Genomic DNA, 22,153 nt, shown 5'->3' on the forward strand with positions numbered 1-22,153 from the left:
CCACTTCACAGATTACTAATAAACCAGAAGGGTGAGATCTGGAACTGCCAAATGGATCAGACGCTTGGGGCAGATGACCATTGCATTTTCTCTCCTGCGGGCTTGAGAAACAGGTATCTTCAGAAGCCTCCTTAATGAGCAGAGCAACGTAGCAAGGGGGATGAGGGGGAACGAGTGGGATGATGGGTTAGTGGCTGACACTGACTTAGGCTGGTTGGATGCAGGCCTGCACATCCAACTGGAATGTTTGCCTTGGCCAGACTTAGCACACTGTCCCCTGGACTGGGCTGGAGACACATTCTCACGTTCTTGACCCGTGGTCTTCTCCTTTCTAGATGCTACATTTCTTCCGTTAACAGATTTTTTTTTTCCTTCATGTGACACAATGGATTAAGTTGTGACCTCTTAAGTCAATTATCCCAAGGGTATTTTCAATGACTTCTTTTTTTTTTTTTTAAGATTTTATTTATTTATTTGAGAGAGAGAGAATGAGAGATAGAGAGCACGAGAGGGAAGAGGGTCGGAGGAAGAAGCAGACTCCCTGCTGAGCAGGGAGCCCGATGCGGGACTCGATCCCAGGACTCCAGGATCATGACCTGAGCCGAAGGCAGTCGCTTAACCAACTGAGCCACCCAGGCGCCCTTTCAATGACTTCTTAACCACACCTTTTCATGCAGGAGTCAGAGGTACATAAAATAACCCGTGGTTGGGGCGTGGGGTGGGAGTTGCTAAGAAAGAAGAAAGGGTGGTTGTAGAGATAGATAGCCAGTTGAGTACCCAGACTATTTAAGTCAGACCCTTTTCAGAGTTTATATGGTCTCTGCGGCTTCTGTTTGGATTTTAATCCTGTGAGGTTTTCATGCCTCCCACTTATATCCTTCCCAGCTGGTACATGGAACCATTTTTGATGCTTTGGAAAGTGGCATTTTTCTGTAACATTCTATTCTTACAGTGCATCTTTGGTTTGAGCTCAATCAAGTATCCACTTATCATTAAAGTTGAATCTGATGGGATTCTCTCTCACCATCCCAGCTGCAGCTCCTAACAGAGCAGCCTTTACCTGACTGGCAGATAGAAAATTGCGCATCGTCACGATCTTGGCTAACTGAGGTTTTGTGGGCGTTTGTCAAGACTGGTGTCAAAACATTTCATTGTGTGTAATTAAGAAAAAACCACACACACACACACACACACACACACACACACACTAAACCAGTATTGAGTCTAGTTGATGACATGCGTGCTGAACTGTTTAGGGGGTAAAGTTTTCTGATATTTGTAACATATTGTGAATTGCATCCGGAATAGGATGAATTTAGAGATCTTCATTTTAGACAGGGAAACAGACACAGAGCTTGTAGGCCACATGTTAAGGAGCAACATCCCTTACTGATTTGTATGTAAAAAGTAGTATTTATTAAATTTTTTCTAATTTCAGAAGAAGTGCATGTGTATTGTAAAAAAGCTGAAGATTGAGTAGCTTCATTTAAGTGTGGTTGTGAATGATGAGGTTGTGTTGTGTGGGAAACGACCTTTCTGTTGTGGGCCTGAGATACTCTGGGGCTGGAAGAGGGGGTAAGGTGTTAAATAACAAACATTCAACTGCGGAAATTCGAAAGACCTAATTGCCTTTATTAATAGATTCACAAATCAAGGGTGCCTGGGTGGCTCAGTCGGCTAAGCGCCTGCCTTCGGCTCAGGTCATGGTCCCAGGGTCCTGGGATCAAGCCCTGCATCGGGCTCCCCGCTCGGCGGGAAGCCTGCTTCTCCCTCTGCCTCTGCTATTCTGCCTACTTCTGCGCTTGCTCTCTCTCTCTCTCTCTGTCAAATAAATAAATAAAATCTTTAAGAAAAAATAGATTCAGAAATCAGACAGTACCCCATCTAGCAAGTAAAGGAGAGCTCCAAAGGGCTACAGAAAAGGAAATGTTTTTAAAGGTAGAGAGGGAGTGGAAAAAAGGAAATTATCGGCAAAGAATCCATTGTTTTAGGCAAGGTCGCCCTCTTAAAGGGAACTGATAGCGTCTATCAGTAAATTTCTTAGGGCTGCTCAGGAAATCCCTGTGTGGACTGGTGAAAGGTCACATTTCTGGGGGGTTGAACCTGCAGTTAGGTTAGGTATTAAGTCTGGGTTTCCTGACTTGGAGCCTTAACCTAAGTGACACCATTTTGGGCCTGTGGTTTTCATTTTAACAATATACAGAGAGCATATCCATGAACCCTGGCCTGTTGCTCAGCAGTGGGTTTGATTAGCCCATAATACTTATTGGCGGAAGCGCCCAAGCAGCTTTCTTAGGGGCTGCACAAATAAGAATCCCTTCTCTTATCAGTGTTGACCATGGCCAGGGGTCCTGTGTAGTGTTTTTTCTTACCTTGAGAGAAATCTGGAAGGAAGAAATTCTGGGGGCGCCCGGCTGGCTCAGTCGATAGAGCACATGACTCTTGATCTCAGGGTTGTGAGTTCAGGCCCCATGTTGGGGGTAGAGTTTGCTTAAAAAAAATGATAAATTCTGTATGTAATGCTGCAAAAATACCTCTAACAGCGAAGAGAATAGTGTGAACGTATGCTAGTGTTCTGCACAAAGGGATGGAGAGACAACATACCCATATTTGCTTGGCTAGCTCTGGAAGGGATACACAAGCAGTAATGGTGGCTTCTGTTGGGATATTGGGTGGAGGTAGGGCCTGGCTGTATGGGGGAAGCGGGGCGGGGGGAGCGAGGCTTGCCTTTATAGTTTTTGAGTTTGCAAACTAGGTACTTGGATCCTACTCAAAATTAAAGTATGGAACACATAAAAATGGGAAATTTTAGGGCTTTGGTATTCCCTGACTAAGCACAATTTCAGTCATAAGACCAGCACTACACTGTGACAGACTCTTTTTATTTTTAAGATTTTATTTATTTATTCATGAGAGACAGAGAGAGAGAGAGAGAGGCAGAGGGAGAAGCAGGCTCCCAAGGAGCAGGGAGCCTGATGCGGGACTTGATCCCAGGACCCTGGGATCATGACCTGAGCCGAAGGCAGACGCTCAACCATCTGAGCCACCCAGGCATCCTCTTTTTTTTTTTTTTTGAGGGGGGAGGGGCAGAGAGAGAGAGAGAGAGAGAGAATCTTAAGCAGGCTCCATGCTCACATGCTTCCCCTTTCACAAAGATATCTGGGCAGACCCCAGGCTTTGTGGGATTTGGGGGATGCAGAATAATGTTGTCTTCTAGAGCACGTGCTCCAAAAGCATGCATTATGGGATGTTGGTGGTTCCTGGGAATCAAATCCGCTCACTTGCCAGAGTATCTGACTTCCCTGTGGCTCCCTCCTTGTCGCTTGAGCTTTTAGGGATGGAGAGATAGTCACTCTGACTTTGGTCTAGAGACTTCTGATGAGAAGCCCTTCCGCAAAATGTATTGAATAAATTAGAACACAGACTTCCATTATCCGTTCTTGAAATGGGGCCTCCATCTGTCTGCGAGGATGTCTGGAGAATGGAAATCCAAACACAGAATTAGGAATCCTAACATTAATGCAATTTTCATTTGCTATCGGCTTACTCCATTGTCTCTGAGAGCCTATTAAAAATGCATGCAGGATGTGCATGAGATAAAACATATCAAAATTCAAACTGATTCCAATTTCCATTGACACTCCATTGCTCTGGCCCTCTGGCTTCTAGCAGCTTTAGCCATCTGGGGCCCAGCCCAGAGCATGCGGGTGAGGAAGAAGATCCCTTGAACAGCCATAAAGCTCGAGAAGCTTAGTTCAAAGGAGGTTCTTTCCCACCCTCACTCAGGGACTGTGGAATCGGTAACTTATTTTATATTAATAATAATAGCTTTCCCTTTTTGGGCACTTACTATTGTGCCAGGTTACATGCTTTATATGTAATAACTTAGTTAATCCTCACAATCCAATGAGGTAAATTGCTATTATTGTTCCCATTTTATGGATGAAGAAACTGAGAGAGGTTAAGTGACTTGCTGAAAGGCATACAGACAGTGAGTGATAGAACAGGAATTTCAACCCAGGCAGCCTGGCTCCCGAGCCTTGCTTATCAACCACCTCTCCTGACTTCCCAGCTGAGCGTGTGTTTGCGTGTGTGCGTGCATGTGCGCGTGTGTGCATTTAAAATGTGTAATTCTAAAAGCTTGGCTAGTTGGTTTTCCAGCTCTCAGCACATAAATAGTGGGGTCATGAGAAGCAAGCATATTCATAACACCAAGAGATGGCCTCATGGTGATGGAGCAGAAGAACCCACAATCCTGAGCAGTCTGGGTCCTTGCTAGGAGTCAGCCCTGCACGGTTCAGGATACAGCCATGATGAAAATTTTATTTATTTATTTATTTATTTATTTATTTATTTTTAAATTTATTAAAATTTTTTTTAAAAATTAACATATAATGTATTATTTGTTTCAGGGGTACAGGTCTGTGATTCATCAGTCTTACACAATTCACAGCGCTCACCATAGCACATACCCTCCCCAATGTCCATCACCCAGTCACCCCATCCCTCCCACCCCTCCCTCCACTCCAGCAACCCTCAGTTTGTTTCCTCAGATTATGAGTCTCTTATGGTTTGTCTCCCTCTCTGGTTTCATTTTTCCCTCCCTTCCCCTGTGATCCTCTGTCTTGTTTCTCAAATTCCTCATATCAGTGAGATCAGATGATACTTGTCTTTCTCTGATTGACTTATTTCGCTCAGCATAATACCCTCTGGTTCCATCCACATCGTTGCAAATGGCAAGATTTCATTTTTGATGGCTGCATAGTATTCCATTGTATATATATACACCACATCTTCTTTATCCATTCATCTGTTGATGGACATCTAGGTTCTTTCCATGGTTTGGCTATTGTGGACATTGATGCTATAAACATTGGGGTGCACATGCCCCTTCAGATCACTACATTTGTATCTTTGTGGTAAATACCTAGTAGTGCAATTGCTGGGTCATAGGGTAGCTCTATTTTCAACTTTTTGAGGAACCTCCATACTGTTTTCCACAGTGGCTGCACCAGCTTGCATTCCCACCAACAGTGTAGGAGGGTTCCCTTTCTCCACATCCCCGCCAACATCTGTCGTTCCCTGACTTGTTAATTTTAGCCATTCTGACTGGTGTAAGGTGGTATCTCATTGAGGTTTTGATTTGGATTTCCCTGATGCCGAGCAATGTTGAGCACTTTTTCGTGTGCTGTTGGCCATTTGGACGTCTTCTTTACAGAAATACCTGTTCATGTCTTCTGCCCATTTTTTGATTGGATTATTTGTTCTTTGGGTGTTGAGTTTGGTAAGTTCTTTATAGATTTTGGTTGCAAATATCTTCTCCCATTCTGTCAGTTGTCTTTTGGTTTTGTTGTCTGTTTCCTTTGCTGTGCAAAAGCTTTTTATCTTGATGAAGTCCCAATAGTTCATTTTGGCCCTTGCTTCCCTTGCCTTTGGCGATGTTTCTAGGAAGAAGTTGCTGTGGCTGAGGTAGAAGAGGTTGCTGCCTGTGTTCTCCTCAAGGACTTTTTTTTTTTTTAAGATTTTATTTATTTATTTGACAGATGGAGACACAGTGAGAGAGGGAACACAAGCAGGGGGAGTGGGAGAGAGAGAAGCGGGCTTCCCACTGAGCAGGGAGCCCGCTGCGGGGCTCGATCCCAGGACCCTGGGATCATGACCTGAGCTGAAGGCAGATGCTCAACGACTGAGCCACCCAGGTGCCCCCTCCTCAAGGATTTTGATGGATTCTGGTCTCACGTTTAGGTCTTTCATCCATTTGAATCTATTTTTATGTGTGGTGTAAGGAAATGGTCCAGTTTCATTCTTCTGCATGTGGCTGTCCAATTTTTTCAACACCATTTGTTGAAGAGACTGTCTTTTTTGCATTGGACATTCTTTCCTGCTTTGTCGAAGATTAGTTGACCATAAAGTTGAGGGTCCATTTCTGGGCTTTCTATTCTGTTCCATTGATCTATGTGTCTGTTTTTGTGCCAGTACCATACTGTCTTGATTACAGCTTTGTAGAGCTTGAGGTCCAGATTTGTGATGCCACCAGCTTTGCTTTTCTTTTTCAACATTCCTCTGGCTATTCGGGGTCCTTTCTGGTTCCATACAAATTTTAGGATTATTTGTTCCATTTCTTTGAAAAAACTTGATGGTATTTTGATAGGGATTGCATTAAATGTGTAGATTGCTCTAGGTAGCGTAGACATTTTCACAATATTTGTTCTTCCAATCCATGAGCATGGAACGGCTTTCCATTTCTTTGTGTCTTCCTCAATTTCTTTTATGAGTATTCTATAGTTTTCTGAGTACAGATTCTTTGCCTCTTTGGTTAGATTTATTCCTAGGTATCTTATGGTTTTGGGTGCAATTGTAAATGGGATCGACTCCTGAATTTCTCTTTCTTCTGTCTTGTTGTTGGTATATAGAAATGCCACTGATTTCTGTGCATTGATATTATATCCTGCCACTTTACTGAATTCCTGTATGAGTTCTAGCAGTTTTGGGGTGGAGTCTTTTGGGTTTTCCACATAAGGTATCATATCATCTGCAAAAAGTGAGAGTTTCACTTCTTCTTTGCCCATTCAGATGCCTTTTATTTCTTTTGTTGTCTGATTGCTGAGGCTAGGACTTCTAGTACTATGTTGAATAGCAGTGGTGGTAGTGGACATCCCTGCTGTGTTCCTGACCTTAGGGGGAAACACTCTCAGTTTTTCCCCATTGAGTATGATATTCGCTGTGGGTTTTTCATAGATGGTCATATAAGCCATTTTAAATCTCTCTCTTAGAGCAGCCAAACTCACAAGCCAATGAATACACCCAGGATGTCAAGGAAAGTTTACATTATGTTTGCTGTATTTTGTTAACAAATCAAGGAAATATTCAAAGCGTTTTAGAAAGAGTTCAGTAACAGTGTTTGAGGCCTAATAGGGGCAACTTTACTTGTTTGGAAACATCCCCGGAAACTTTCTAAATGCTGGCAGAAAAAGGAGTATACTCCACTTGGTTGATGTACTATGTAGAGGATGTAAATTCAGTTTGGTCCCAAAGATATTTACGGAATGGCTGCTACGTGCCAACAGAGTCCTTGTCCTCAGGGAGCTCATAGTCAAGTGTGGGGGGTGTACAGGGACCCTGATAGGTGAGCACGTGGATATAAAAAGTGATCAACATTGGTGGCCACATATCCAATCCCGACTTGGGGCATCGGGCGAGGCTTTCTGGGGGGACATGCCAGCAGAGTTCTAAGGCTGAGTGGAAGGTTTGCTGGCCATCGTTCTATCTCCTGGCACTGTTACACTTTCCATAAAGAGAGGACTATCTGTGTGTTATGGAAGTTGGAGCTGAAAAGCCTGCTCAGAGGCTTCTCTGCCTTGAGAAATGTAACCGATGAAACTAACATCTTGAGTTTCCCTCTTTCTCCTTTCCTTCTTCTTCCAAGATCTTCCCATGCATGGGACAGATTCCAGCAAACTTGAGGGTAAGATGTGGGTAAGCAGACATTACCTAGGATATGTCATTCAGCAATCAGAAGGGTCTTTAGTTAATAGTGTCTGTTCTCTCATTGTTAAGTAGCGGTAAGAGCTGAAGGACTGGCCGGGAGCCTCAGAAATTAAATCTGGGCTCACAAAAGCACGAGTTGGCTCACTCTCTCACCCTTAATGACAGGCTGATAGATAACGGGCAAGTTCTTTAACTCTGGTTGTCAGTTCTGTGGATGATGATAGTACCCTCACTGGAGCAGGGGACTGTAGGGAATGATAAATCGAAGGTATTAGATGGCATTTGGCAGCCTGAGGGAAAAAAAGGCGGTAATTAATGACTTTGGAGCGGTCTTGTGAAATACCAATGCCTGAAAGACACTTGACATTTTCTTTTCCCCGGACAGCATGAGCTCAGGGGAAGCACCCAGGTTGTGGTAGCTGGGGTAGAGGGGTGAGCTGCAGAACACAGAGGAGAAGCTAGGAAAGACAGAGTAGAGCTGTCAAGAGAGCTGTCTTTTCCTGGACTGGGGTTTGAGGCTAGCTGCCTTGGGGTCTTGCCCCAGACTTTTCCCTTTCCCTTACCTCTCTAGTCCCCGGAGTTAGGACTTGGGTCTGAGTTTAGCTGAGTCCTAAGTCAAAGCCTAAATTTAGCAGTATATGGTCATGGATTTTTTTTTTTTAAAGATTTTATTTATTTGAGAGAGAGAGCACAAGCTGGGGGGGTTGGGCAGAGGAAGAGGGACTAGCAGACTCCCCGCTAGCAGACCCACTGTGCCACCCAGGCTGGTCATGGATTTTTAAGAAAATTGCTTAAATTTTATTTTAAGAAAACTTGCCCCCACCACATCTGTGCACACACACATACGTATATCTGTGTGTGTATATATATATATGTACATATGTGTGTGTGTGTGTGTGTGTGTGTGTGTGTGTGTGTGTGTGTGTATGTTTTTCTTTGGGGCGCCTGGGTGGCTCAGTCCATTAAGCATCTGCCTTCAGCTCAGGTCATGATCCCAGGACCCTGGGATGGAGCCCCACAGCAGGCTCCCTGCTCAGTGGGGGGTCTGCTTCTGCCTCTTCCTCTGCCCCTCCCCCCTGCTTGTGCTCTCTCTGTCTCTCTCTCAAATAAATAAATAAATAAAATCTTTTAAATTAAAAAAATGTTTTTCTTTGACTTTTAAAGAACACTTATCACATTTGTTTCTCATGCAAAACTGTGGCCGGATAAAAAATATCCTAAAATGAAATAAAGTATCAAAAAGCATTTGAATTTGGTGAAATGAAATTTCAATTATAAATAAGAAGGCTTCTATTTACTTGGAATGAACATTGTCCTCTTTGATATAATAGATAAAAATATTGAGCAGTAGCTCTTTGGCACACTGTGCTAAGTACTTGAATTTTAATTTAATCGCTCCCTGCAAAAAAAAAAAAAAAAGTATAAAATTGCTTCCTGATGTTCTTAGGAGAGAGTGAAATCTGCAGCCTGTGTCCTGAGCCCTGTCTCCCCCTCCGCATTTGCTGTCCCCCTACCTGGTTTCACTTTCCCCACCATTTATTTTAAAGCTTTTATTTATCTGAGAGAGAACACGAGTGGGGAGGGGCAGAGGGAGAGGGAGAAGCAGGCTCCCTGCTGAGAGCAGGGAACCCATGTGAGGTTCAATCCCAGGATCCCGGCATCATGACCTGAGCCGAAGGCAGACTGTTCACCGACTGAGTCACCCAGGTGTCCCTCCACCACTTTAAACCTTATTATTGAAATATAATATAGGTGCAGAAAAGTTCATTTAGGTGAACTGCTGGATGGGTTTTCCAATCGTCATGGGCTTAAGGAATTTATTTTTATTGTGAAATATACATAACATCCTTACGATTCTGTTTTAAGTGTACAATTTGGTGGTATTCAGGAGAGTTGCACTGCTGTGCACCACCCATCTCCAGAACGTTTTCGGCCATGTCAGCTGAAACTCTGTCCCCAGGCAACACCAGCCCCCTATGCCCCTTCCCAGCACCCGGGAACCAGCATTCTACTTCTGTCTCTAAGCATTTGATGCCTCCGGGGACCTCCTGAAGGGCTATGGACTTCTGAGATGAAGTGGACTGCCTGTGGCCCTGAGACCAGACACAATGTGCCGCTCATTTCTTTTTACTGATGTAAATTTATTAATATCCAGCTGTGTGCTGACAGTCCCCACCAGCAAGGGTGCCTTGAAGACTGTTCTCATGGATTTTTCTCTCAGCTCCCACCATCACCGGGAGAAACTGCTCTGCTGCTAAATGTTTCAGTGTCAGAACGTGGTCTCCAGGGTGAGTGACGGGAGCTATTGGCTTCCCAGTGATCAGTGGATCACTGTCGCAGTAATCAGTGGAGTCCTTCCCTTTAAGTGGATTCGGTTACATGCTCAGTGGTGGTTTGAATGCCATCTCTTAGAATAAATCGAAGCTGCATTTGAAGGATGCTGCTTCCAATAGTGATGATTTCTGAATTTTTCTTCTTCATCTGCTCTGAAAGGCTTGCTCCCTAAATACGAAGGTTTTGTATTCGAGCGCCTTGGCTTCAAAGAAAAATGTGTGAAGCATGCAGTTCTGCCTCATTCCTGCCCCAATTCTTTCCCTAAATCGGAATCCTGCGTAGCTGAGAAGGAACATCTGGAACTTTTAAAGACCTGTTTCATCTGGGAGAAAGGCACATCTGGTTTAGAGTGTCTCTGGAAAATGAAAAAGCAGAATCAGAATTTGAAAAGATTGGAGTGTGTTGGAACTTGTCCATGCCTTATTCCAGAGCATGAGAATCGTGAGGACATTTGGTTTGGAGGAAGTGGGCAGTCCTGCAAATGAGGCCTTACTCTCTCCAGAGCCCCTTAGAGCCAACCCAGTGAGCGGTCCAGGCGTCAGAAAAGTGGATCAGAATTTTGTCAGAGGAGTTAGAGAAGACAGAAGAGAAGCTGTATTTCCCTCCACTCTAAAGTAACAAGGACCAGGACGCCTGGGTGGCTCAGTCGGTTAATTGTCTGCCTTTGGCTCAGGTCATGATCTCTGGGTCCTGGGATCTCCCTGCTCTGCTGGGAGTCGGCTTCTCCCTCCCTCTGCAGCGCCCTCTGCTGTTCCCCTGCTTGTGCGTGCACGCTCTGTCTCTCTCAAATAAATAAATAAAATCTTAAAAAAGAAAATAAAGTAACAAGGACCAACAACCTCTAACCCCCTGTTGTTTTAGAGGAACTACTGAGGATGGATGAAGTTTCATTGGAAAATTATGGTTCTCAACTCATAGTGCCCTCCCTGTATTAGAAGTACACAGGCACGCCCTGTGCCACGTGATTTTGTATTACTCTCCCACTGGTATGGATGGAGTATCTGTCCTCCCTTCAGTGGTTTTAGGCTTTCCCACGTAACTTGCTTTGGCCAACAGAATATGGGCAGAAGTGACAGCGTGCCATCTCACTCAGCCCTGTTATGCTGATGCCTTTGACGTGAGAAGAGCATGCCCTGGGGGAGCTGCCGATCCCAGGGGAATGAGACCAATCTCAGGGACCAAACCTGAATCTGAGCTGCACCTTGGAGCCAGGCTGACCCGCAGCCTAAAGTATACTGATCTTGTTGGCTTCTAAATTCATGAGTGATTAAATATATGCTTGTTGTGGGCCACTATATTTTGGGGAAGTTTGTTACAGGGCAGTATTATGGCAATAGATGACTCATGCAAAGACCAAAATGCAGAAGCAGAAAGTAAAAGGCTGAGTGAAGCAGACGGCTGATGCCTAAGGAAGGAAGGAAGTGATGGTGGGATCTGAACAAAGAACAAGTAGGGACGGGCCTCCACGAAGAATAAGGTGAGGACGAGAGGCAAGGGGTATTAGAGCTGCCACAGCTCCTTTAGATGTTGGGATGGGCATTGGCATAGCAACAACACACGCGCACACACACACACACACACACACACACACACACACGACCTAGCCCCTCTGTGCCTTTGATGAGCACTGGGCTTTTCTGGTGTCAATTGTTCAATGTTATCTGAGAGATTTCCAGGGAGGGAGTCGGTGTTGGATTCCCAGGAAGGTGTAGACTCCCAATTTTAGGGTCTACCTGGGCTCATGGTTGCAATATATGGATGGAGCAATAAAGGAAAGGTGGGACATGTGAGATCTAAGGACAGAACTCTGCTGAATGGGTATTAGCACCACCGAAACTTATTTTTTTCTTTTTTTTTAAAGATTTTATTTATTTATTTGAGAGAGAAAGAATGAGACAGAGAGAGAGCATGAGAAGGGGAGGATCAGAGGGAGAAGCAGACTCCCCGCCGAGCAGGGAGCCCGACGTGGGACTCGATCCCGGGACTCCAGGATCATGACCTGAGCCGAAGGCAGTCGCTTAACCGACTGAGCCACCCCGGCGCCCTGAAACTTATTTTTTTAATTTAAATTCAATTAATTAATATGTAGTGTATTATTAGTTTCAGAGGTAGAGGTTCATCAGTCTTATATAACACCCAGTGCTCGTTCCATCCCGTGCCCTCCTTAATGTCCATCACCCAGTTGCCGAAATTTTTTTTTTTTTTAAGATTTTCTTTTAAGTAATCTCTACACCCAATATGGGGCTCAAACTCATGACCTGGGATGGGCCCTCTGAAGCACATACGCCGGGTGTGAGCTGGGTCTGTAAGGTCTTGTGACCTTGGGAAACTTATTTAATCTCTTCAGATGGAGATCTGGAGAATGGAAATAGTACCTACCCCATAGGCTTGTCCTGAGGTGTGAGAGACAGTGAGCACCTGCCACACTGCCTGGCGCAGAGTGAGGCCCTCCCTAGATTAACACCAGTGACCATGCTGCCATTTTGTAACGAGAACTGATATCCAATGTTCAGTAAGGAACTGACACATCTTGTTTTTCTGAACCTAGATATTTCATGAAGACGGGAGTCCCACCCAATGGATTGTAACACCTGACCAAGTCCTGAACTCTCAGTGGCATGCTCTGAGGAGAAAGCAGTTCTCCCACCATTTATTATTTTCTTCTTCAGTCCACATCAGTCCAAAGTCACTGGCTTTTGTTGTTCCTCTTCTGTTTTTCTCAGGGAAGTCTGTTTATTCTGAAGCTTGTAGGGGAGAGCAAGTTGGAGGTGGACCTGAAGAAGCAGATGGCAGAACTCAGTAGGATGCCCTACCTTATCACCAGCTTGGGCTGTGGGCAGCATTATTTTCTAGTTGGCTCTTCTGCCACGAGCTGGGTAACCCCTCTGTCGCACCTCTGGTATATAAAAAGGATCAGATGACCTTTATCACAACTTTGGCTGGGGTATTTTTAGCTAGACTGTTCTCTAAACACTAACTTGCAGTTAGTTTCCTAATCTACTGTATATGATTGCTCTAGTTCTGTCTTGTGCTCTCCTTTTCCAGGGGGAGAATTTCCCAGATCAGTGGGCTCCCTGCCCAGCCATTTTTACATTTTTTCTTAGAGTTTGTATAGAAGAGCCCATCTGCCCGAGAAGACATTTGCTTCCAATAGCCAGTCCTTCTGGAGGCTCTTTGTCCTTGGTCCTGGTTCAATACCTGAGTTGGGGGCACAAGGGGGTTTAGCAGCCCTCTTCATAGAGTATGTGGTGCGCAGGGTAAGGGGGATGACCTTACTCCCTCCCCAAAGGCCTCTGACTCTTCAACAACTTGCCACATTGAAAATTGCTTCTACTGTTTTCTCTCCTCTCTCCTTCCCGAAGAGAACAGGCCAAATGCTGTTCAGCTCCTCTCGCATCAAATTTGAGTTTGTACTTCATTATAGAAATCAGTCGTAGCAGGAAATGCTCTTAACAAAAGTGCACACTTGCTAGCTTCTTACCACATGCATGTCATTCTAAGTGCTTTATGTGTGTTTGTTCATTAATCCTCTCAATTACCTTTCAGACTGGGTGATACCATTATCCCCCTTCAGAGATGAGGAAACTGAATCTCACAGAAGCTGAGTAGCTTGCTCAGAGGTGCACAGCTCCCTCTCCCCGCCCTTCCCTACCCCTTCTTCCTTCCCTCCATTGCCTCCCAAGGTTGCAGGGGAACGCATTCCGTACAGGTCAGCCTCTGGGCACAGAGTAGGGTGGTGACAGTGGGGAGTGGGCCTGGAGGGGCAAAGGGAGGAAGTGACGATACGTAGCACACATTGCTTTCGCCTCCTCCTTCCACTGGGGGGTCTGCAGGGACCATTTCCTCCTGGGTCAAACCTGGCATTCAAGGAATTCCACAACAACCCCACCAAATTCAGCCTTCTCTCTGAATCTGTAAAGAACAGGCCTCGCACTCCATTTGCTGGAATCCTTACTCTGTGTGTCTGTTTTATATATTGTGTATGTTATTTAAATACATTTAAAATCTTATTTGTTTATGTTACTCTGATATCCAGGCCAAGGGGATTTTTGTGCTTATGGGGGCAAACATCACCCCAGGCCTCTCCTGGGCAGTCTGGCAGCCTAGGATGGGAATAGCCTGGCCGGTATGGAGGTGGCAAATGGACCCTCTCCCTGCTGAGAACACATACTAAGAAGGTTCTCACGGAGTGGTGAGACTCTCAGCTCTGAATCTAGAGAGACTGGGTTTACAATCCAACTTTGTCACTTACTGATTGGACTAGTACTTCACCCCCTGGAGTCTGTCTTTCCTCATCTGTAAAATGGGGATGGCTCTTACAGCACTTTACTATGGTAAGGATTAAATGAGATCATTATGTACAGAGATTGGCATATCAGAGACTCTCCCCTGGGGAAGGGGCTGGGCTTTACTCACCTTGCAATCCCTGCCCCTAGCACAAGGCCTGGCATATAGCAGGTGCTTGGGAGCTGTTTCCTAACCTGAACGGATGTTGAGGCCCTTTGAGGGTTTGGGCACTGGTAGTGTTAGCGGGCTCTGAGATAATCAATGCTCCCTCTCCCTCGTCCCTGCCGAGCCCCCTTGCCTACCCTTGAAGGTCTTCGAAGGTGATTGTGTGTCAGTAATCCACTCTACCCCCATTTTCCCAGCGCCCTCTTTGTCGGAGGCCCTGCGAGGCCTCAGCCTGAAGGCAGCTGTACTCGCCAGCACCTTGTATTTCCCTTGGCCTGGCTTACACTGCCCTCTGCCGTGTGCTTGCGGGACAAGCGTGTTAAGGGAGGGTTTGCGGTGACTTTTTCTTGACATTGGGGAAAAGAGGCTCCCCTGTAGGGGCTGTTTGCAGTGCTGTTGTGAGGAGAGGTAGTATTTAAGACCCCCTTCCCAATTTAGCTTGCAACTCCTGAGGCTTGCCAAACACAAGAGCCTTTTTACCAACGTCCCCGACCACTCTGGCCATCAGATAATGCCATCTTTGTAGGCTCAAATTTCTCAGGTACTTTGTGTTTGGACTTGGCCAAAAGGAACAGAGTAGAGTTTATTTGATACTATTCCCCATCTGCTGTCTAGTTTCTTCTGAATCCCTGGATACCTAATTCTTAGAGCTGTCCCAGCTGTCCTTAAGCGTCTGGGGTCACAGGAGACATTGGAGCCAAGTGAGAACGGGAATGGACCCTCCCTAGCTGGTGCTTGCAGCAGCCTGCCTCATCCACCTGCTTACACCATCCAGCCTTCTGTCTGTTGTTCCTTCTCAGAGCTCATCCCGGTCTGGGTCTGTGAACACGAAATAGGGTCCTGCACGTCAGAGTGGGAAATTGGGGGCTAAAGACCAGGCTACCTACCATTGACCTTGCTGTGGAACCTGCTAGAAGTATACACCAAAGCCCCAGCTGAGATCCCAGCTGATGGCCAACACAAGTCACCAGACATGAAGGAGGAAGCTCCAGGCACCTTCTGACTGCAACCTCATGAGAGACCCCAAGCAGGAACAGCCTAACTTAGTCTAGCCAATCCCTAGAATCAGGAGATAATATGATAGTTGTATAAAGCCCCAGAGTTTGGGGATGACTTGTTATACAGAAATAGATATCCTGAAAAAGTGGTTTATTAGGATTGTGGGATTCTGGGTATCATCACTGCTTTTCTATATTTTCCAAGATTTCTGCAGTGACCATTTTTTTCTTTCTTTTTTTTAAAGATTTTATTTATTTATTTGACAGAGAGAGACACAGCGAGAGAGGGAACGCAAGCAGGGGGAGTGGGAGAGGGAGAAGTAGGCTTCCATCGGAGCAGGGAGCCCGATGTGGGGCTTGATCCCAGGATCCTGGGATCATGACCCAAGCTGAAGGCAGACCCTTAACGACTATGCCACCCAGGTGCCCGACCATTTATTTCTTTTATAATTGATTAGAAATTGTTATTGAGAATAAAAACAGGGGCGCTTGGGTGGCTCAGCTGATTGAGTGGTTGAGTAGCTGACCTCAGCTCAGGTCATGGTCTCCGGTCTTGGGATCCAGCCGTGCATGAGGCTCCCCCCATCAACAGGGAGTCTGCTTCTCCCTCTCCCTCTCCCCCCCCCCCCCCCCGCTCCTGCTCTCTCTCTCACAAATAAATAAATAAAATCTTAGAAGAAGAAAAACATGGTCTAATTTTTTTTTCCACTTCACCAAGGGAGAAATTAGGTCCGAATTTGAATTGAGGGACTTAAACCTGACTTGGGGAAAAATTTTCCATGAAAGAATAATTAGATGCTGGAAAGCATTAGAGACACATCCAAGTTGGTATGATGGAAAGAATGGTCGATTTGGAGTGGGGAAACTTGGAAATGAATCTTAGTTTTTTTTTTTTTTGTGGGGGGTGACCTTGAGCAAGTCCTTGCTCAAATTCAGCTTTCTATTTTGAAAAATGCAGCTGGCTGCTTAGGGAAGATAACATCCAGCAGGGCGCCTGGCCCAGAAAAGTAGTAGGTGATCCTGCCTAATCAATGCCAATTATGAACAGGCATCTGCAAGCTCTGTGCACGGCCCGTCCTTCACTGCCACCAGAGGCTACAGTTCCAATAATGAAAATCTGCCTGGAGAAAAACCACAACTCGTAAAAGAAAAAAAAAAAAAAAATCCAGCAACCCTGAGCAGCTCTCCCAGCGGTCCTGGCCTGCGCCGCCCGCCCTAGCTGGCTGGGGGTGGGTAGCGCCGTTCTTTCGGGGACCCGGGCACCCGCGGAGGGCCGGAGCGCGCCGGGCTGGTGTCCTGGCAACCCCGGAATGCGCCTCCGCGCGGGAAGCCGGCGGCCCCGCTGCGCTCTTGCCCTCCGCTCGGGTTCCTTGCCCGCCAGGCGCCCGGCAGTTCCGCCGCCGGTTGGTGGCGTTCATCTCGCCGCATTCTCGGTGGACCGGGTGGAAGCCCTGGAGGTGGAAAGGGAAGGAGCACCTGCCGCGGGCGGGGGCAGTAAGTCTGGGCGGGGGAGAGAACCCACGGGAACTCCGGAGACGCCCCGACCGAGAAAAGCCCAGGGAGAGGGAAGCTCTGATTAAGATGCCAACCCTGCCCTCTGGACTTTCCAATCAATGGCTTGTAGACTTTCTCTTTGCTTTGATTGATGCCTTTCTTACAAAGGTCTTTTCTTGGTCTCCGGGTTGGTTTTGATACTTAAAATCAACACACGCATAGATGAGTCCATGTCCCCTGGAAACAGTCCATGGAACTGCTCTCTCCCCTCCATCTGCAGAGAGCCCTGTAGCAGAGAGCTGGAGAAGGTTCAAGAGAAAGGAGACTCTGACCTGACCACGGTGGAGAGGAGATACAGTTGAGTTGAAGAAGTCAGGAGGGCTGCGTGTGGATTTGGTCGCCAGATCCACGTATACCAAAGCCGGGAAGTTTAAACCACTTAAAGTTTAAAGGGAGGCCAGTTTGTGGGCATATAAAAAGAATTCCTTGAATAGTAGCCTATGCCTGTGTTGACCCAAGATTTTTTTTTTTTTTAAGCAAAGTTTATTGAGTGATAGTAGAAAGCTCCCGGAGAGGGAGGGACCCAAGAGAGTTGCCACTTAACACAGAATCTGATGAGGCAGATAGTAGGTCAAAGCAGAGGTTCTCACAAATTACCTCCTTCAATCCGGTAACAGCCCCAGAGGTATATTACTAATGAGCAGGAGGAGTTAGAACCATCAATTGTCCAATGTGGCTAGGTCAGCAAGGAGAAAAAGGCTTTGGGCTTCTAACTTTAAGCTCCAGACTTTTCCACAGTTTCCAGGTTGAGCTCAGGTAATGGAACTGCTGTTTCAAAGGTGTTTAAACATGTTTAAGGGGGTACTGGAAGAGCACGGGACCCCGAGATCCCCAAAGATCCGTGACTTCCTTTTCTGCTCTGTAGATGTGTCCACTCAGAAGACCACATCTGAGCTCAGCCTAATGTGGAGTCCATGGGTTTCGGGAAGGAAGGGGCTCCATGAACCAGTTGAAAATGAATGCAAAACTGGGGGTGGATATGCATTTTTCCAGCAAGGAGGGCCCATTGCTTTCATGACTTCTCAGGGGAGTCTACGATTCAAAAAAGGGTTAAAAACCACTGTCCTACACCCTTAGGTTGTTTGTTGAGCCGATAAGCAGGGGTGAGAAACTTGAGTGTTTAAAAGGTATCCACGTTAAGCTAACTTGGCTTGATGTATTATTTTCTGCCCCAGACCATGCTATTGTGTAAATGAGCTGTGATTGGCAAGTGTGTGAAAGCGCCTTGGTTATGTAGAGTGTTATTCCTGCCTAAAGACATGGAAATAATTAGCGTGAATTCCGCAGATGGTACCAAAGAAACAGACTTTCTTCACTCCGCATTTCCCCCTGAATTCCTTTCTAGTTGCCAGAACCTTCTCTCAGTCCTTTCTATTGCGTCATCTTATATCATAGCGTTTCAGCAAACTTGTTGAGAGTCTCCTGTCCTACGGCTGGCTGGACATTGAGTTTGAATACCAATTATTATGCAAAGTGATGACCTTTTCAAGAAGGATGTGCCTTAGCTTCTCTGTATCCCCGCAGCCTCATGAGCTATACAGAGGTGGGGCAGGTGTGGGTGGCTGGGCTGGAGAGGTAATTGACTTGCTAGAAGTAACTGGAGGTTACTTTACACAATGGGAACACCACTGTCAGAACCGAAGGGGTCAGACTTGCAACTGCAGCTCTCCTTCTACTTGAGGAGATGTGGAGTGGCAGCCAGAGGCCGTGGTTAAGTGTCTCCAGGTTGTATTTGAGGCTGAGTGACTTCTAGGAAGATCCTGTAGTCAGGGGATTTGGAGGATGTGCCCTCTGCCTGTTTAGCTGAGAGACCGCTCTTCCGACCCTTGCTTGTCAGACAAGCCTTCCCTGTTACAGCAGCCACCTTCTGGACAGTTGCCAACACAAAACTTAAGCAAACAAGGAAATATGCTAAATTTGGAGACAGCAATTTCACTGCTTGCGGCTCAGGGTTATGTAATATATTTAAATTTTGCCCCTAAAATTGAAAAAACAAAACAAAACAAACCGAGGAACTTGTGATGCCATCCCTAGCAACCAATTCTTGCTTTGGTGAACTCTCAAGTCCTCTAGTGGCAAATATACAATTAGAATTGCTTACATGCTATGAAAAGGCAACCCCTGGGGCGCCCAGGTGGCTCAGTAGGTTAAGCATCCGACTCTTGACTCTCGACTCCTGGAATCGAGCCCCACTTCCGGCTCTGGGCTGGGTGTGGGGCCTGCTTAACATGCTTGAGATTCTCTTTCTCCTTCTGCCCCCCACCCCCAGCATGCACTCTCTCCCTCCCTCCCTCTCTCTAAAATAAATAAGTAAATTTAAAAAAAAGGCAACCACTGTTAAAACTGTTAAAACCTATGGGCAAAACTTATTATAAGTAAATGCTCTAATAAATAACTCAGAACTTACATATGAGTATGAACCTAGAAGATATCTCTACTCTTGCTCTTATTTCTTCTCGACATGTGTAGATCCTTTCTGCATCCTTATAGATAAATTTCATATCTTTTTCATAGATATGTTTCTAGAAGTAGAACCCCCAGATCAAAAGTGCACTTCTCACAGGCTTTGGAGGATGCATATGGCCAAAGTGCTTTTTAGTAAGATGGAGACGTTTCCACCAGCAATGTACAAGAATGCCATTCCTCCAAGCTGTGCCAACCTTGGGTATTTGCAAACTCATAGCAAATACTGGTATCTCATTTTAAATTCAGCTCTTTGATGACTAGGAAGGATGGATTCTTTTCCAAGTGTGTATCGGCTATTTGTGTGTGTGTGTGTTTTAATGAGTTACCTAATCATGTCCTTTGCCCATTTTTTTTTTCTCTTTGGGTATTTTCATCTTATAAATTTATAAAAACTCATAATTTGTCATGACTATTAATGCTTTTTCTTATTGTGTATGCTATGAACTTTCCTCCAGCTTATAGTTTGCTATGGAAGTTTTAAATGTATATGTATTCAAATCTATGCATCTTTTCCTTTATTTTGCCTATATTTGATATCTTTCTTAGAAATAACTTCCCCGAGCTAAGATTATATAAACATTCAATGATCACTTTTTCAGGTACATCCTTTATTTTAAGTTTTATATTCAAATCTATAATTCATCTGGAATTTATCTGGGGATTAATTAATTAATTTTATTTTCATGCAAATGGTTAATCGTTTCAGCAATTTGTTTAAATGTTTTATTTATTTATTCATGAGAATCAGAGAGAGAGAGAGGCAGAGGCAGAGGGAGAAGCAGGCTCCCCACTGAGCAGGGAGCCCGATGTGGGGGACTCCATCCCAGGACCCTGGGATCATGACCTGAGCCGAAGGCAGACGCTTAACCATCTGAGCCACCCAGGCGCCCCTCAGCAATATTTTTGAGTAATCCATTCTTTCCTCATGGACATGAAATGCCTCTATTATATAAAATTTTATTCTATCTACATTTTCTATTTTGTTCTCTTGATTTATCTGTTAGGGTTAGTGTCAGTATCATCTTGATTATTGTAACATCAAGTTACATTTTATAAATTATACTCTATAGCTCTGTAACCTTGAATAAGTAATTGGACATTTTCGACAATTTCTTTATTTGTAAAATTATTTCTATTTTATTTGCAATTATGGTATTTCATTGCTAATACTGTTTACTTTTCTTAAAGATTGGTTTTTCTTGAACTTTGTTTATCTACATTACTCATTTTTTCCATGAAGCCATAGTTCTAATAATCTTTATTTCATTCATTTCTGTTTTTATTTTATGATATCCTTTTTTTTAAAGATTTATTTATTTATTTTGAGAGAGTGAGAATGAGAGAGAGAGAGAGAGAGAGCACATGAGAGGGGGGAGGACCAGAGGGAGAAGCAGGTTCCCCGCCGAGGAGGGAGCCCGATGCGGGACTTGATCCCAGGACTCCAGGATCATGACCTGAGCCGAAGGCAGTCGCTTAACCAACTGAGCCACCCAGGTGCCCCATATGATATCCTTTTTTTATTGTTTTGGGGGGTTTATTCTTTTTTTCCTTATTTCTTGTATTGCAAGTTTAGCTCATTAATTTTGGAATCCCTGTTTTTTTGTTTGTTTTTAAAAATTTACCTATTTGTTTTAGAGAGAGAGAGGGTGAGAGAGAGAGAACACCAGCGGCAGGGATAGAGGGAGAGGGAGAGAGACTCTCAAGCAGACTTCATGCTGAACATGGAGCCCGATGGGGGGCTTGATCTTATGACCCTGAGATCATGACCTGAGCCAAAACCAAGAGTCAGATGTTTAACTGACTGTGGTTCCCAGGCACCCTGGGAATTTTTTTTTTTTTTTTAACACTATAACCTGTCAGATGGACATTTTTCAGAGTTTGCATCTTGGAGGTTGGATTGGTCTTCCTAGTGCAGGGGGCCCAGCAGCAGGTGTGAAGTAGTTGTTAGAAACTTTGCCAAATGAGTGCTGAATAATGCAGAAGGTGTGTCTGTGTCTTGGAAGAACATTCCAGAGGCAGTTGAGGAGCACTCATTTAAGAAGTGCTGCATCACCCATGTGCTTGTTGCACAGATGTCAATTTAGGTGGAAAATGTGGACATCAGTGATTGAATTGAAAAGTGACTCAGTAATGAGATTTTTGAATGCAAGATTTAAGAAAGGCTTAACCAATTTGTTTGCTTATATTTTCCTTCTTTAAACATGTGCATGAATGGTATGTGCTTAAAATCTACATCTAAGTAAGTCTGAAAGAGTGCTTCAATAAATATATAATCAAGACTCTAAGTGGTAAAGCATCCTGTCATAGTTTTGTTCTTTGTGGTACATAAAATACTAATGTTATTACAATTGCTGGTGCCTCATATTCAGTGAAATACAGGCTATACAGTAAATGCGTTTCAGGCTCTAGTTTCTACTTACTGCTTTACTTTGGATAACGACAAGTTTTGATTTATGGTACTTAAGTCATTGACCATTAAGCACCTCATGATTTCCAATGCGGTGTCCTCGTTTATATGAAATATTTAGAAGTGTGGTTTGAGTTTCCAAGCTTACGGATGTTTTTGGCTGTCTTTTTAGTATTGATTTCTAGTTGTATTGCATTGTGGTCGGAGAGTGTGGTCTATGTTACATTTGTTGACACGACTTTTATGGCTTGTAGGTTGATGGTTACTCCTTTGGCTGTTGGGAACCTGTACTCTCTCCTTCGTAGCTCCGTGTCTTTCTCGGCTCCTCCCCTGTGCTCCACTCCACCCAGCTAGCTACTCACACCTCAAGCAACCAATCGACCCTACCTTTACCTAGGGCTGCTCTAGGTGCCCTGGCATATTCCAGAACTGCTCTTCTCATGCTTGGCTGGCT

General features: G+C 44.9%; 1 protein-coding gene across 1 annotated transcript in view; it reads left to right on the forward strand.

Moving 5' to 3' along the window:
* The window catches only part of SPATS1 (spermatogenesis associated serine rich 1), a 45,089-nt gene that overhangs the window by 4,769 nt on the left and 18,167 nt on the right, over nt 1–22,153 (forward strand). The window contains exons 2-3 of the mRNA XM_073904930.1: nt 16,510–16,766; nt 17,047–17,123. Coding sequence (XP_073761031.1) covers nt 16,510–16,766; nt 17,047–17,123 — 334 coding nt within the window. The remainder of the gene's footprint in view (nt 1–16,509; nt 16,767–17,046; nt 17,124–22,153) is intronic.

The sequence above is a fragment of the Callorhinus ursinus genome, unplaced genomic scaffold (genome assembly GCF_003265705.2).
Source record: "Callorhinus ursinus isolate GAN/ISIS: 27379988/994484 unplaced genomic scaffold, GSC_fseal_2.0 scaffold22, whole genome shotgun sequence".
Classification (NCBI taxonomy): Eukaryota; Metazoa; Chordata; class Mammalia; order Carnivora; family Otariidae; genus Callorhinus; species Callorhinus ursinus.